Below are 14,266 nucleotides of genomic sequence, written 5' to 3' on the forward strand. Positions count from 1 at the left end.
CTTAACTAACAACAATTAATAGTCACTTACCTATTGAATTAGTTTTTTTTCTTTAATTATAATATTTTATGATTGTTTTGTAATACGATCTATTCAAATGTAGTCTTTTTGGCGATCAATCATCACTTTGCTTACTTTTTACAATTCATATCTCTTTAACAATGTTTTTTTCACTAGCACCAATATTGTGTTCCGGTTTTAATTGATGGTTTAGATAATGTAGTTTCGTGAGTTATGCAATAAAAAATTCAGTCGCCTTTTTGTGGAAAAATATTCCGTTAATAGTTTGTCATCCAAATTTAATCGGATGTTCCAGAAGCGACTTATATATTTTGTCATCCATTTGCTAAGTTTTTTTTATTCCAAGTTGTTGTTCATTTGCTAAGTTATTAATATTATACCCTTTGACTACATAGAAATTATACGTTGTGAATGATGGAAGAAATCAAATAAAAAATTGTAAATGGCCATCAATACATATCCCCATTTATCGACGACCACGTGTCGGAGTACAAGAAAGGTTTCACGTGGAACGACGGTATTAGTGAATCTAGGAGCTACACCAACAACAACAAAACAGGAGGCCAGGACGAGTTCTTGTAGCAATATTGGTTGATTGTGACGCGGCTTTCCACCGACTTTGGATAATGAAATAACAAAGTTGTGTAATCATTTTGTATTAGGATAAGGATTTAGGAGCTAGTGTCCAATTACAATTTTGATTAATTCAGTTTCGTACGTTAAAAGTAATATTTTTGGTCCACTAAACACAGTCCACTGTTATTTTTCTGTGGGGTGGTTTTTGACTTTTGAGGTGTAGGTGAAAGCGGTATTTTAATTCTCGTTTATTGTTTTGTTATTGTGATTTAGTAATGGTTGCTGACAATTACAACAAAAGAAAAAAATGGTTGTGAGTTTAGAGGAAGTGGAATAGGGTAGATAGATTATTATTTCTCTCTAATTTGCTACCATTATAACACCTTTCATCTAACCCGTTTAACATTTAACAACGTTTGTTCCACTTTCTAATTTTGTTTCAAATCTATACTTCTTCAGTTCTTTCTTAACATATTGCATTATGCTTTCTATTGAATCATAATGACATCCGAGGCTATTTTGCCTAAATATACCAATTAGCAATAGAGTTTCCACCCAACCCTCATCCATATTAAAGCAATACTCATTATGTTTTGATGAATGTAACGAGAAAGAAGCTTTTGTTGTGTGGGCCTGTCTGTGTAAATGCATAATGTAAGTTAGTTAATAGATTTTACAGTGGTAATCTTTCAAAATCAAAATACTATTTACGATTCGACTAATATTAGTTTGTTGAACAACATAATTCTTAACTAAAAAAGTTTTGTTTCAGTGTTACGAAAACTGCAAGGTGTCTAAAACCTCTTTGAACAAGGAATTTTTGGTGATGAGTTGTTTTTTGGAGCAAACTAGGTAAATGGTAAGAAATGAAGAATTATGCAAGTTAATAAGTATATTTATATCAAAACTTTTATTTGGCCATTTCTTTTAGGACAACAAAAGACATGTCTCTATGAAATAATATCTCTTTTAATTTGTTTGGCAATTTCACATAAATTAAGAAAACATTTTAAATTATCTTTTTAAATCTTATAAATTCAAATTGAGTTTTGATAATTTTTGTGGATTTGAAGTTAAATTAGATACTTTACAGTTTTTTTCTATTTCTAAGCATCTTCTTCTTTTTTTTTAATAAAAATTGTGATGTTTCATTTTGATTTTTAGGTAGTAGTCAAACATTACATGATTTCCATTAGGTTTGCCTAATTTCTGGAATTGAAGTTCCATCTTCTGATACAGAATCAGGCAACAACAAAATAATATTAAAGTGTTTCGCTATATTCAATCATCCATCATTTTCTTTAACAAACCACGACATCTAATGGTAATCTATCACGTTGCTATTAGGTTTGCATCTTTCTGTTCATCGAAAGACCGCAAATATGACATTGCATATGATAACATCTAGGAAATTTGATACTCCAATTCATCAGAGACAAATCCATGTGTCAGAAGTTTTTTCCCCTCACTTTACGTGTGTTTATGATTTGATATGTTTTACTAGCATTTTACAAAAGTTATGAGAATCATCTGCATACTACACCTGGTTTTCAACTTTTTATTTATGTTCCTACCTGATAGATAGGTTGGAAATATTTTTCTGGAATAAAGACTTAGAGAAAATAATGATACTTACTTTCCTTTCAGCTTTCAAGTGTCCTTCTAGTGTTTCTCTATATTAAGGAATTTTTTTAGTATAATCTGAAAGAATAATAGGGATAGAATTAGGAATTTGTCTCTTAAGGAACAGAGAAGACAAATAATGATGTTCTGTAACATCATTCACACCACACAGTTCTATATGTGTTATTCAAAAGACAAATCATCTGGTCTGATTTATTTTGATTATTTAGGCAATGCTGGGATGGTGTGAGTGAACCCTTGAAAGATCTCGTTACGATTAGTAACTTGTTGGCTGGTCAACACCTATTTGAATACTACTGTAGACTGTAGTTCTAAAACCAATGAAATGGCCAGGCTAGCAACATCTCTTTCCAGACCGCAAAACGCAAACGCGTAAGTGCAGTTGCGACTCGAATCGACTAGAGGGTGATAAAGAATCGATTTATTCTCAGAACAGACAAGAGCTTATACAAGATGGATTTAAAAACAAACAGATATTTACATCCGACCACAAACCAAAATTAAAGAGCCTAACATAAGTAAGTCTCAGACTATCTCACAAGTTTCTCTCCATAAACATGAATTTTTCCTCTTTCTTTCTGCAAGACTGCAAACTCAAACTTCTCAGCTATTTTAGTATTTGCTCCTCTTAATAGTTCTAATCTCTTTTGACAGGTCGTCACCGTGAAGTCTCGAATACATGGCACTGCGAATCTCTCTACCAGTCGCTTCTCCATGTTCGAACCGTAATACCCAAATGTTCAGAAGACCTCAAGTATGGTGAAGGCAAAGTATGTTCTTGTTGGAAATGGACGGTTGAGAGAGCTTCAATGGCAGATTGCTTCCCCGTACGCTACCCATTGTTTGAAGCTATCTGGGAAATCATCGCGAATCTTTGTGTGTACAGATTGTTCGGTTCCCATAGGTTCTTTTCCCTGCCAAAGGAAATAAATCCGGTTTAAGTTTCAAGTGAAGTAACCAAATCACAATATATGCCCCCAAAATATCAAACCATCTGAGTGCAGTGAAATATGTCGTATGATACCATACCAAATAAAATCACAGCGCTGAAATTACTTCACCCATAAAACTATTTTATTAGCTAATATTGGCCAGACTCTAACCATTTCATTTGTTAATTTAACGTTTTAAGTCATAGACTACATGCTTTGTAAAGAAGAGAGTAAGAAAATCCGTTTATTTGTGACAGGTTCAGCTACTAGATATCCTCTGCTCGTTAAATCCTATTATAGCATCTACTTCCAATCTGAGCTCGTTACGACTCACTTCCGTGGTTCAAGGTTTAGCCAATGGTTCATCCAGGTTCAGAGAAGATATCATATAGAAATCTATACGAGGTAGATGGCAGAAAGTAACACCAGTTCTCACTGTACAAAACTTGCTAGAGAGATATGCAAACTAGAATATGGAAGACTGACCTTCCTGCTGCTTGATCCACTCTCACTCATAGCTGGCGTCGGTTGTTTTGCTTCAGTAGTGATATTTTCTGATGAAGACGTCTCGGCGGTTGAATATATTGTAAGCAATGACGGCCTGCCAAGAGAACGCAATGTGAATTGCATGACCTTATACCGTTATACGTAGTAAAACTGACTAAACCATGACTAGAAAAAATTGTTGATTATTCATGAGGAATACGCTATCATTGTTATATTAGTCATCAATGGTGAAAACCAAATGCAAATGGATATTTAAAAATTTTAGTTTTAACATTTTTCGACATCTATCAGCTGTGTTTTTAGATAGATGGACGAGGAAATGGTATAGACGTAGAAATTTTATACTTCTGTGGAATGAGATCTGGTTCCCCTATTGTCTGCTTAAAATCGTAAACTGATGTCTTTAGTGCACAGTAATTTTACCTGGACAATTGATCGTTCTCACATAGATTTTCCGACGAAGAAAGCCACTCAATATCAACGAAATTTGAAACACTAGACATATCTTCTTGCTCGGACAAGTAATTGGAGCTACTACCATTACGTTGAACCTTTTGGGCATCTCCAAAAAAATATGTGCTAGGCATTGACGGAGTACACCTACAGAGATGTTATAGCTAAATATCAAGACCAACAAGAGAGACAAGTGTTACTATGTACTAGCACACACACTATCTTAGCTACATGAAGCATAAAGACAACCACTTCATGAATATATGAGCTATCATGGGTAGAACTCAGAAGCACAATAGAGCTGCACCCAGCAAAATTATAATGCATACATAGCATGGAGACTCAAGCTAAATGTACCAGCAGCACATATTTTATCTAGCTATAGTGAAGAAAATTGTAGGAAAGATTTGAACAAACCTCGATAATGTTACATCACCGGCAGCTGGCATATCTGGTGATGACTCTGAAATTATATGAGTCACTTGGTGTGACGACACAAAGCCTTTATGTGATATGCTTTCACTCTTTCTACTCATTGCGGACATCGGAGTGTGACTTTCATGGAGAATATTCCCATCTGATAAGCACCTCTTCACAAGAAACCTGGAAGCATAGTATTAAGAGCTATGATCATAGATGTGGCGAAACAAAGTCTATTATATTTGTGCACTTTAAGACGAAGGCTAATAAAGATGAAAATTTGACATACCAAAAAAGACAGAGCAAATTCTTAAACATATAGAGCGTACAGATTAAGGTACAGTTCGATGCAATTAACAAACCAATCCTAGTTTTTCGTCAATAACAAATGCTCATACCTCCTTATGTCTAAATCATATGATAAGGGTCACAATAGTTTTGCGGGATCTAAATTGGAAGTTATGGTGAAGAATGGAGATATATAATTCCAGTGAACGGACAATGTTAAAATCTGTAGAGCCTATGTGTTTCAAATTCGTATAACACATACAATCATCAAAAATTGTCTCAAGGAGAAAATGGAACCACTAAACCTCTCTACCTACATGGCAGCAGCAATTTTATAAATAGGTGAATATCTAAAATTCAAGTTTGCAGTCACAGAACCCTACCTTTCATCTTCCCCCATGCTTATCTCTCCACTTTGTCCATTAGAGTGGGAACCTGAACGCAACTCCCAAACCGCTTGCCTCCCTTGTTCAGGCCGGAAAGTACCAAGAAATCTGCATACAGGAATCCACAAAGGCCCAAAGGATTTCTGTAAGTCTCTGGGAGATTAACGTGAAACGTGGATATATACAATAGAGTGAAAGAGACAAGCTTACATATTAATGGCATCTTGTTTATCCGCATCCATATATGCGTTATTATAATAACGTTGCAGAGTCCTCAAGAACTCTTGTGACTGGGTTGCTGCTTTCCACTGGCCTCGCCTCTCACTAAAAACCTATTGCACACCAGAAATTCTAAGAATCAACAAAGTGTATCTCAACAATAGTGAACATAATTTTAGCTTGAGTCGGCTGCAGAAGATCGAAACATCATAATTCAGTTCAGAACAATGGGACAGATTACAAAAGGAATTTTAACTGAAGTCCGAAATCCTTTGGCGAAAGTAAGATAATGAGGGCTCAACTGCGGTTGAGATATAACATAGACGACATAGCAAGGGTCCCTTGTAATTCTTGTACATCAAAGACTAAGCTCAGAAATCAGACCAGCTTTTCTATAGACCAATATCATCCATAATTCCAAACGTTTCATGAGGAAAAAAAACATTTTAATATTTACCTTATGTACATGCTGCTCTAACTCAAGAATCATATCATAATAATAATAATAATATCAGCTGAAAAGCTACAGATAGGTTCAAATAAGCGATGGTGGATCAGCATGCATGAAGGATTCCTGATGTTATACCGAGAAACAAGGATGCACAGAGGAAACTAGATTTTTCATGAGTTAACATTTATTTTTAAAAGACATCAGCTGTTTTTTAACTGTGAATAATAAATTCCTTCGACGAGAAAAGGGATGTACTTTCTCATGGAGCCAGTCATGAATCGTTCCAACCAGAGACTATATGGAATCTATTTTGAACATAATTAATAGCCCAGTAGTTAGTTTCAACTAACTGTCTCTAGCAGAAGACTTAATATGGACAGTTCCATATGAACATGAACAAAACCATTCTGATGCTATGTCAGGACTTATACGAGTAAAGTAAAAAATAGAATTACCTTATTGTGGGCTGCAGATCCGCCATATTGATAAGCTAGTGTGTCTCCCATCATCTCGTATAATCCCATTAAAGTACTAGACAAAGGATCATCAAGTTCTATAGTTGGAGCATCTCTAATTCCTAAAGCATGAAGCTGTTGCCCTAGAGCAGCCCAACCATATGCATATTGGGCAACATTTGTACGATCAAGGCAATCTATGCAGTTGGTCCTTAGCACTCCCCTCTGGAGCCTGCTAGGCTTGATATCATAATCGCCATTTGCAGCATTCTTTCTTGGGCAAAAATTCTTCTCTAAGGAATCATATTCCCCACTATCATCATCAGAACTATTATGTGGAGACATATCGGCGCTGCAATTTTAAGACATTAGTACTGTAAGTAATTACTCTATCGCTGCAGGAAATTAACTTTTCTAATAGAAATATTTCAATGACATCATTTTCCACCAAGAAATGGCTATTACCCATTTACAAAGAGTAAAACAAATAATGGATAATTGGTGACAATCAACAAGTTATCCACATTTGCAGGAAGATAACCAGGAGAATAAATCCATTAACTACTTTGACAAGATTCAGTTGAAAGCCCACAGCTACATATAAATCGGAGAACAATATATATGATGAACAAGTACGTTACAGGAACTCAAGCAAAAAGGCTTACTCAGAAGAAGACAAGCTCATATAACCCTCAAGCTTCATTGCTGGTGTAAGTTGATGATAAAAGAAACCTGTCAACATCAAAGCACAGGCAGCTACTTTTCCAAGAAGTGCCAATACATTTTCTGTTTTGCTGAAAGAAAAAAAAGAAAGAATAGAGAAAACTGGTTTATATAGAAATATGCATTGATATATATTCATTATCTGAAGCAGCTGGATCGCAAATTGAAAAGATACCTGTGAAAATGTTTGTGCAGGTCCCAGTGGAGGAATTTAAGCCGATTTTCTTCTGGCAGATCTTTGTTTATAAAGTCAATTGCATTAGCAAACTCTGCCCGGAGAATCGACTCCCTGGGTTTCCTCTCTTTGGTCTATGGATTGTCAAAAGTAACAGGAGACATCAGTGAAAGCTTGAGATGTGAGAGCATCAAAAATATAATGAACACACAATAGTTTGTTTCATTAAAAGTATAACTAGATTAAGGTGTAAGAAGATGCATCACTTGCCAATACAAAAAGTACCCAACGAAGTGATGATTTAGGCGTGATAGATGAAAAAAGCTAGATTAGGCAACTCACCTTGATCAAGTTCAGAATAATGATGGGGATTCCATATCGCTCCACAAGGTTTTCAAAGTGAAGTCTAGTTGCCTCATAGTTCAGGTCCTTTTTTGACACTGGAATTGACATTGAGGTGTTCAAACACAAAGAAAAGAGAGGGAGGGAGAGAGGTGACCAGGCAGTATTAGTATAAATAACACTTACATACTATATCAGGCTTAACTTTCATCCTTGAGGTCTCCTGTGACCAGAATAGAGGGATTGAGCCACGATTCTGCACAACAGAACTTATTTGCATGGGACGGTCTACAGGAACGTCCTCCGACACTATCTGCTCTGTTTCCACATCATTAGCAACATTGCCACTTTCGTTTATTCCTCGTTTCAAGTACCTAAAAGCAAAAGCGGGGTTTAGGAGAAACTAAGCATAATAACTAACTGAAATAAAGATGCCTAATTAAAATCTCAATGTTGGAAGAACCCTGGAGATAGACATATATTGCACAACTCTAGCGCATGCATTCCTATGTGATTAGCAATGTGGGCTTTATTTGCAATTATTTCATGTTACTGCTAAAGGTTAGAATACAGAACGAGTTATAATAGACATGTTACCACAGAAATGGAAACTATGGAGTGATGAAATCTGATACCTGGTTCCAGCATTATGGCGGGAACGTCTAGCAATTAGAGTGAGTTTGAAATTCCGTCCAGCTTCAGAAAGTGTTGTCTGCATGCACAGTAAAACAAGGTTCAGCATCCATAAATCTAAACAGTACTGTGAGACTATCAAGGTATTTGAGAACAAAAATGCAAGAGTATCATAGCTGTATCTGAAATAGCACGACCAATAATATCAAAATTGATACATCATAACTATTAAATTTTGCATGTGAGACAGAAAGCTTCTTTCCAGACCTTTGGGCAAGACAGACATGATTTAGGGATGCAAAATAATTAACCCAAAGAAAATGATACACAAATAAAATGACTATAGCTGTGAGGAAAGAAGAAAAATATTTGTATTTGAATTCGGGGAAACTTTCTTTTCTCTGATAGTAAATGGTGAAGAAAAACATACAATTTCTCACCTGCTTAAAAAAACCATACACCAATGCTACTGTCCACAGGGTATTCCGAAGATGATGTCGGGTCCCCCGAGTCAAGAATTCGTTCCACACAAACATTTTCTTATAGAGAGAACCTCCACTCTCATGGTCGCATATATTTTTCTGGAAACTTCGCATTACATTATACGAATAACTGAAAAAGAAGTCTTTTGTAAGGTCCACCATACACAGGAGTCTCTTGTACCTGTTTATAAACAAGTGGGAAACACCAATAGAAAAACGCAAGGGTTAAATGACTTCAGTTCATAAAATGGGTGGAAGGGAACGTGCACTCTCTCTTTTCACCAAACAGAACTCTCTTTAGCACTGGGATTTTAAATATACGTAAAAAAAAAAACACAGAATGTAGCAAAAGATATATCAACATACCTGTTCTCGTCTCTCGAATTTGCATAGTTGGTAAGCACGCTAGAATTTTGCAATGCAATTATCTCACTCTTTGACACTTCATAAATAACGTGACCACAAATTTCACCTATCTCTCTTCTTTCAGTTATAAGCAGCATGTAATATGGTCCCAAAAACTTAATGAACCCTGAAGAGCACATAAACGGCGTGAGAACAAAGCTGGAAAGTAAAACCATCTACGGATCTACCCTTCAGTAAACATAACTTGAGACCAAAAAAAAAAAAACACATACCAATAATTCCATAACAAAGAGTGACAAGTTTCAGCCCACCCGTGGCCTTGTTCCCTTCGTGTATCCGTTTAAGCAACTCATAGCATTCTTTTTTAGAATAAGCAGTGGAATCCTCTCTGAGATTAAGCTCAGACGCATCTAGCCGGTCTATCTTTAGTATTCTATACACTCCACTACCATTCCAACCAATCATGTAGAAATTCTGAAAAAACAAAAATCATGTTAGTGACAGTCCATGAACCTCGTTACAAATATCTTTAGGCACGAAAGCAGATCGAATACTTCAAAGTGGATCTATCGTGTTATTATTTACCGATTGAGTCTCGAAGAGTTTGAATTCTTGCATACAACCAAGAAGAGCAGATGATACAGAGGAGGCTGAGCCTCCGTTCTCCATTGACGGCGATGAGGTCATACACCTGATTTCTCAGTTTTTTTTTCTTTATGTAATTTGAAAATAAATTAGATCTACGCCCAAGCGGCTGGGCTCAGAGAAATATCTCGGCAGGGCATTCACTAATTTCCAAAATTCTTGAAAATGCGGAATTCACACGCAAACCAAAATCAAAAAGATACTCTAAAACCTTGATTGACCGCGTCTTCAAAGAGCCGACGGTCGTTGATTTCAAAGCAACAACAAGACGAGTCGTCTATTGTATTGTTCTCGAGATTCGCACCGTGGACTTGCTTGCGCAAAACAATCGAATCAACCCTCAGAACCGACGCATACAGAGAGAGAGAGAGAGAGAGAGAGAGAGAGAGAGAGAGAGAGAGATTCTCTAGTGATTATTGTGCTGCTTCTCTGGAATCAGAGAAGAACAAAATGCGAATTGTGAAAAAAATAGGTAAAGCAAGTAATAAAAGAAACCCCGATCACGGAGATCACAAACAAACTCCCAAAGCTCAAATCAAACGAAAGAAGGAAGCTCAGATGAAACAGAAGTTTTATTACGAGGAAGAAGAAGGAGAAGAAGAAGAAGAAGAAGAAGAAGAAAGGGGTTTATGATGTAGGGAGAGAGAGAAAATAAGAGTTTTTCTCAGCTGTTTTCTTTGTTTGTGTCGAGAGAAAGGAGAAGAAGATTGGATCGGGGAAGAGAGAGAGAGAGAGAGAGAAGACGACGCAAATCACCACAATTTTCTCTATTTTTTTAATTTTTAATAATAAAAAAAGGAAAGTGAGATCTTTTTATTTGTTTTGGTTTTTAAAAAAAGGGAGCCCGTGACGATGCCTATATAAACTCACAGCTGTCTGGACTCGAATGGAATAGTTACTTACTTTAATTTTTTTTCAATTCACACAAATCCTTTTATTTTATTTTTAAAACTTTAAAAACAATTATAATCATGAATGAGTCATTCTAACCAAACTACTTTTTTTTTGTTCTTCTTTGAAATATCGGGAGGTGAACAAATCAATGTTTGAATATCAGACGGAGATGGTGATGTCAACAAACAAACATGAGAAAATAAAATAAAAGAAGTATCGTGGTATTGGAATAATATGGTTATTAGTGTAAATTTGATTTAGTTCGTTTTAGTAGAGTTTAATTTTGGATATGACAAAATAAAGCACCCATTACTTATATTCTTGTTGGATTATTTATACCCGAACAATCATATAATGATCCTATTATAATAATAACAAGCTAAGAGCTCTAAAGATAGTGGAGTAGAAGGAGGGAGTAGTGTGCAAGTGACTAAGAGTAATCGAGCTGTTGCTGCTGAAGTAGAGAAGAAGAATGAGGAGATTCTTCCTAAGGAGGAAAATGGTGATAAAGAAAGGAAATCGAAAGGAGATCGGAGAAGGTCAAAGCCTAATCCACGGTTGAGTAATCCTTCAAAGCATTGGCGTGGTGAACATGTTGCTGCTGGTTGGCCTTCTTGGCTTTCTGATGTTTGTGGTGAAGCTTTGAATGGTTGGGTTCCAAGAAAAGCTGACACTTTTGAGAAAATCGATAAGGTGTTAGATTGATTTACACATTAGACGATTCCACTTATATTTTTTGGTGTTTTTTTTTTAATAAAATTTCTTCAAGTGGATTCTTTTTTTCTTCTTCTTTTATGTTGTAGATTGGACAAGGAACATACAGTAATGTGTACAAAGCAAAGGATATCTTGACTGGTAAAATCGTAGCGTTGAAAAAGGTTCGGTTTGACAATTTGGAGCCAGAGAGTGTCAAGTTTATGGCAAGAGAGATTCTTGTGTTGCGGAGACTTGATCATCCTAATGTTGTGAAGCTAGAAGGTTTGGTTACGTCAAGGATGTCTTGTAGCTTATACCTTGTCTTTCAATACATGGATCATGATTTGGCTGGTCTTGCTTCAAGTCCTGTTGTTAAGTTCTCAGAACCAGAGGTTAGGCCTGCAGTATCTATATTTATAGGGCTATTTTTAGTACCTTTTCAAAATTTCCTCTACAAATATAAGGTCATTTTGGTCTCTTGCTAAGATCAGATTACTCCTCCATCTTGCAGGTGAAATGTTTAATACGTCAATTGATATCTGGTATGGAGCATTGCCATAGTCTTGGTGTGCTTCATCGTGACATCAAAGGATAAAATCTTCTTATTGATGATGGTGGGGTCCTTAAAATTGCTGATTTTGGACTGGCAACAATTTTTTGATCCAAATCACAAACGGCCAATGACAAGTCGAGTGGTCACTTTATGGTATCGAGCCCCAGAGCTTCTTCTTGGGGCTACTGATTATGGTGTAGGTATTGATCTTTGGAGTGCCGGCTGTATTTTAGCTGAGCTATTGGCGGGAAGACCTATTATGCCCGGTCGGACAGAGGTATCTGGTCAATTCATCATCTTAATATTTCAGTCAATACTTAATATGCAAGTTGTGTTTTTCCTAGTATCTCATTCTTAGAAATATTTGAAATCTGCTTTTATGCACAGACATACACAGATAGACAATGAATTTACATGAACATATTAGATTCCAAATTAATTCAGATCTCTCCATGCAACTAGAGTGGTTCCTTGGGTAGTTTTATTGAAAAATGGCACTTTCTCACAATGATTATGAAGATGAGCAAAAAGTAAACCCACAGTGTGCATCGCCAACTTTTATTACCCTGCACTGCACTTTGAACTTGCTTGATGAAGTATCTTTTTACCTTTTTCTCTTTACTGGTCTTTAAAAACTACAAATGTTATAGGAGAGTTCGGCATGCTGAATAATTACTTATGCTTATGATCATCATGAAATAGGTAGAGCAGCTCCATAAGATTTACAAGCTCTGTGGTTCACCATCAGAGGATTATTGGAAAAAAGGAAAATTCACACATGGAGCGATATGTGAATAAACAGAGACGAAGTTTGAAGGTAGGTAAAATACTCTGTATTGAATCAAACTTAGTTTTGTTTATACAAGAGGTTGGTACTTATACTACTCAAAGAACATTCTAGGTCTTTGATACAATATAGAATTGTATGATACATCTCTATCATTTAGCCACTTGCTTCTATAGGACTAAAACGGTTTGATAGTACTATATTCAGAGAATCCGCAGTTTGAATCAGTTGTTCCTTTTGTGTAACCTGCACATTTGTCTTCTTGTATTACAGAGTAGGTTGCAGTGTCCTATCGTACTCTTGAGGGGTTTTGAATCGTTGACTTTGGTGGGAGGCTTGGGCTCTTTCTTGTTGTTGGACCGGAGGCTGTTGTTGGGCTTGAGGCTTAACATTAACAGCCCCCCCACAAACTGAGTGTGGGAGGAAGGCACACATTCAGTTTGTGTCGTAAGCGTTGGAAGGATGGTCGTGGAAGGGACTTAGTGAAGATATCAGCAAGTTGCAGTTCGGCTGGAATGTGTTGAACCTCAAGAAGACCGAGTGCTACTTGTTCATGGACATAGTGATAGTCAACATCAGAGTGCTTGGAACGGTTGTGAAGTACAGGATTGGCAGACAGGTGTACCGCAGAGAGGTTATCACAATGAAGAAGAGCAGCATATGATTGAGATATACCAAGATCACGTAGAACTGAAGCAGTCCAGGTGAGTTCAGAGGCAGTGGAAGCGAGAGCACGGTACTCAGCTTCTGTGGATGACCGAGACACAGTAGGTTGACGTTTTGCAGACCAGGACACAATATTAGCGCCCAATAAGACACAGAACCCTGAAGTAGACCGTCGAGTATCCTTACACCCCGCATAATCACTATCACTGTAGGAGACAAGATGTAGAGGACTGTTCTTGTAGAGATGCAAACCCATTTTCGAAGTGCCATGGAGATAGCGAAGAATCCGTTTGAGGAGACCAAAATCTGATACAGTGGGAGAATGCATTCGTTGACAAATGAAGTTAACCGCAAACTGTATATCAGGTCGAGTAATGGTCAAGTATTGAAGCTTCCCAGCAAGGCTTCTGAAGTAAGAGGGTTCAGAAAATGGCTTAGTATCCTTGAAGACATGATCAAGACGTTGAGGCAGAGGAGTGTGAACAGAGTTACATGTTGACATATGCGCATGATGAAGAATCTCTTCTGTATATTTTTATTGATGGAGAAACAAGCCGTGAGGGTGAGCTTGTGCTTGAATACCCAAGAAATAGTGAATGTTCCCTAAATCTTTCATTGCAAACCTTGAACTAAGCTCAGCAATCAGAGACTTAAATAGTGTAGGATTCGAACTAGTCAGCAGGATGTCGTCCACATACAGTAAGAGAACCAGCGTGTCTCCATTTCGGCGATAAGTGAACAAGGAGGGGTCAGCTTTGCTGCACACAAACCCAAATTCCAAGAGATAGTTGCTGAACTTGTCAAACCAGGCCCTGGGAGCCTGTTTTAAGCCGTAGAGAGCCTTTCCTAGCGAGCATACATGAGTCGGTTTATTAACATCTTCAAACCCTGGAGGCTGGATCATATATACTTTTTTTTGTAAGTCGCCATGAAGAAAAGCATTCTTCACATC

General features: G+C 36.8%; 1 protein-coding gene, 1 long non-coding RNA gene and 1 pseudogene across 4 annotated transcripts; 2 read left to right on the forward strand and 1 right to left on the reverse strand.

Moving 5' to 3' along the window:
- Positions 1 to 863: 863 nt before the first annotated feature.
- On the forward strand, positions 864 to 3,194 carry LOC147918992 (uncharacterized). Its single transcript, XR_015592683.1, has 2 exons — positions 864 to 1,456; positions 2,451 to 3,194. It is a non-coding gene; the product is annotated as an uncharacterized LOC147918992 (long non-coding RNA).
- LOC147918993 (phosphoinositide phosphatase SAC4-like) lies at positions 2,646 to 10,544 on the reverse strand. Of its 2 annotated transcripts, none has more exons than XM_087504726.1 (16): positions 9,659 to 10,544; positions 9,346 to 9,547; positions 9,074 to 9,239; positions 8,666 to 8,888; positions 8,228 to 8,304; positions 7,779 to 7,966; positions 7,593 to 7,690; positions 7,251 to 7,384; positions 7,018 to 7,146; positions 6,353 to 6,704; positions 5,438 to 5,559; positions 5,225 to 5,335; positions 4,551 to 4,736; positions 4,104 to 4,280; positions 3,660 to 3,774; positions 2,646 to 3,155 (listed from the first exon to the last, which is right to left on the reverse strand). In XM_087504726.1, the coding sequence occupies exons 1-16, from the start codon at positions 9,758 to 9,760 to the stop codon at positions 3,048 to 3,050; spliced, it is 2,490 nt and encodes an 829-aa protein (XP_087360852.1). In that variant the 5' UTR covers positions 9,761 to 10,544; the 3' UTR covers positions 2,646 to 3,047. The 2 variants fall into 2 exon arrangements, with proteins under 2 accessions (XP_087360852.1, XP_087360853.1); XM_087504727.1 differs by having other exon boundaries at positions 7,783 to 7,966; positions 9,659 to 10,542.
- Positions 10,545 to 10,846: 302 nt separating this feature from the next.
- On the forward strand, positions 10,847 to 12,680 carry LOC147918994 (putative serine/threonine-protein kinase At1g54610; annotated as a pseudogene). The gene is made up of 5 exons (XR_015592258.1): positions 10,847 to 10,858; positions 10,997 to 11,305; positions 11,416 to 11,700; positions 11,820 to 12,138; positions 12,564 to 12,680. The product of XR_015592258.1 is annotated as a putative serine/threonine-protein kinase At1g54610 (transcript).
- Positions 12,681 to 14,266: the final 1,586 nt, after the last annotated feature.

Source organism: Camelina sativa, chromosome 20, assembly GCF_030686135.1.
Source record: "Camelina sativa cultivar CO46 ecotype springtype chromosome 20, ASM3068613v1".
Lineage (NCBI taxonomy): Eukaryota > Viridiplantae > Streptophyta > Magnoliopsida > Brassicales > Brassicaceae > Camelina > Camelina sativa.

What these genes read in the sequence shown, in the direction of transcription:
- LOC147918993 (XM_087504726.1), bottom strand. Translation starts at nt 9,760, where the DNA reads ATGACCTCATCGCCGTCAATGGAGAACGGAGGCTCAGCCTCCTCTGTA. An exon ending in TGTATGGTTTTTTTAAGCAG is followed by an intron (nt 8,305 to 8,665) that starts GTGAGAAATTGT and finishes CTGTGCATGCAG; the next exon opens with ACAACACTTTCTGAAGCTGG. An exon ending in GAGAACGATCAATTGTCCAG is followed by an intron (nt 3,775 to 4,103) that starts GTAAAATTACTG and finishes TTCTCTTGGCAG; the next exon opens with GCCGTCATTGCTTACAATAT.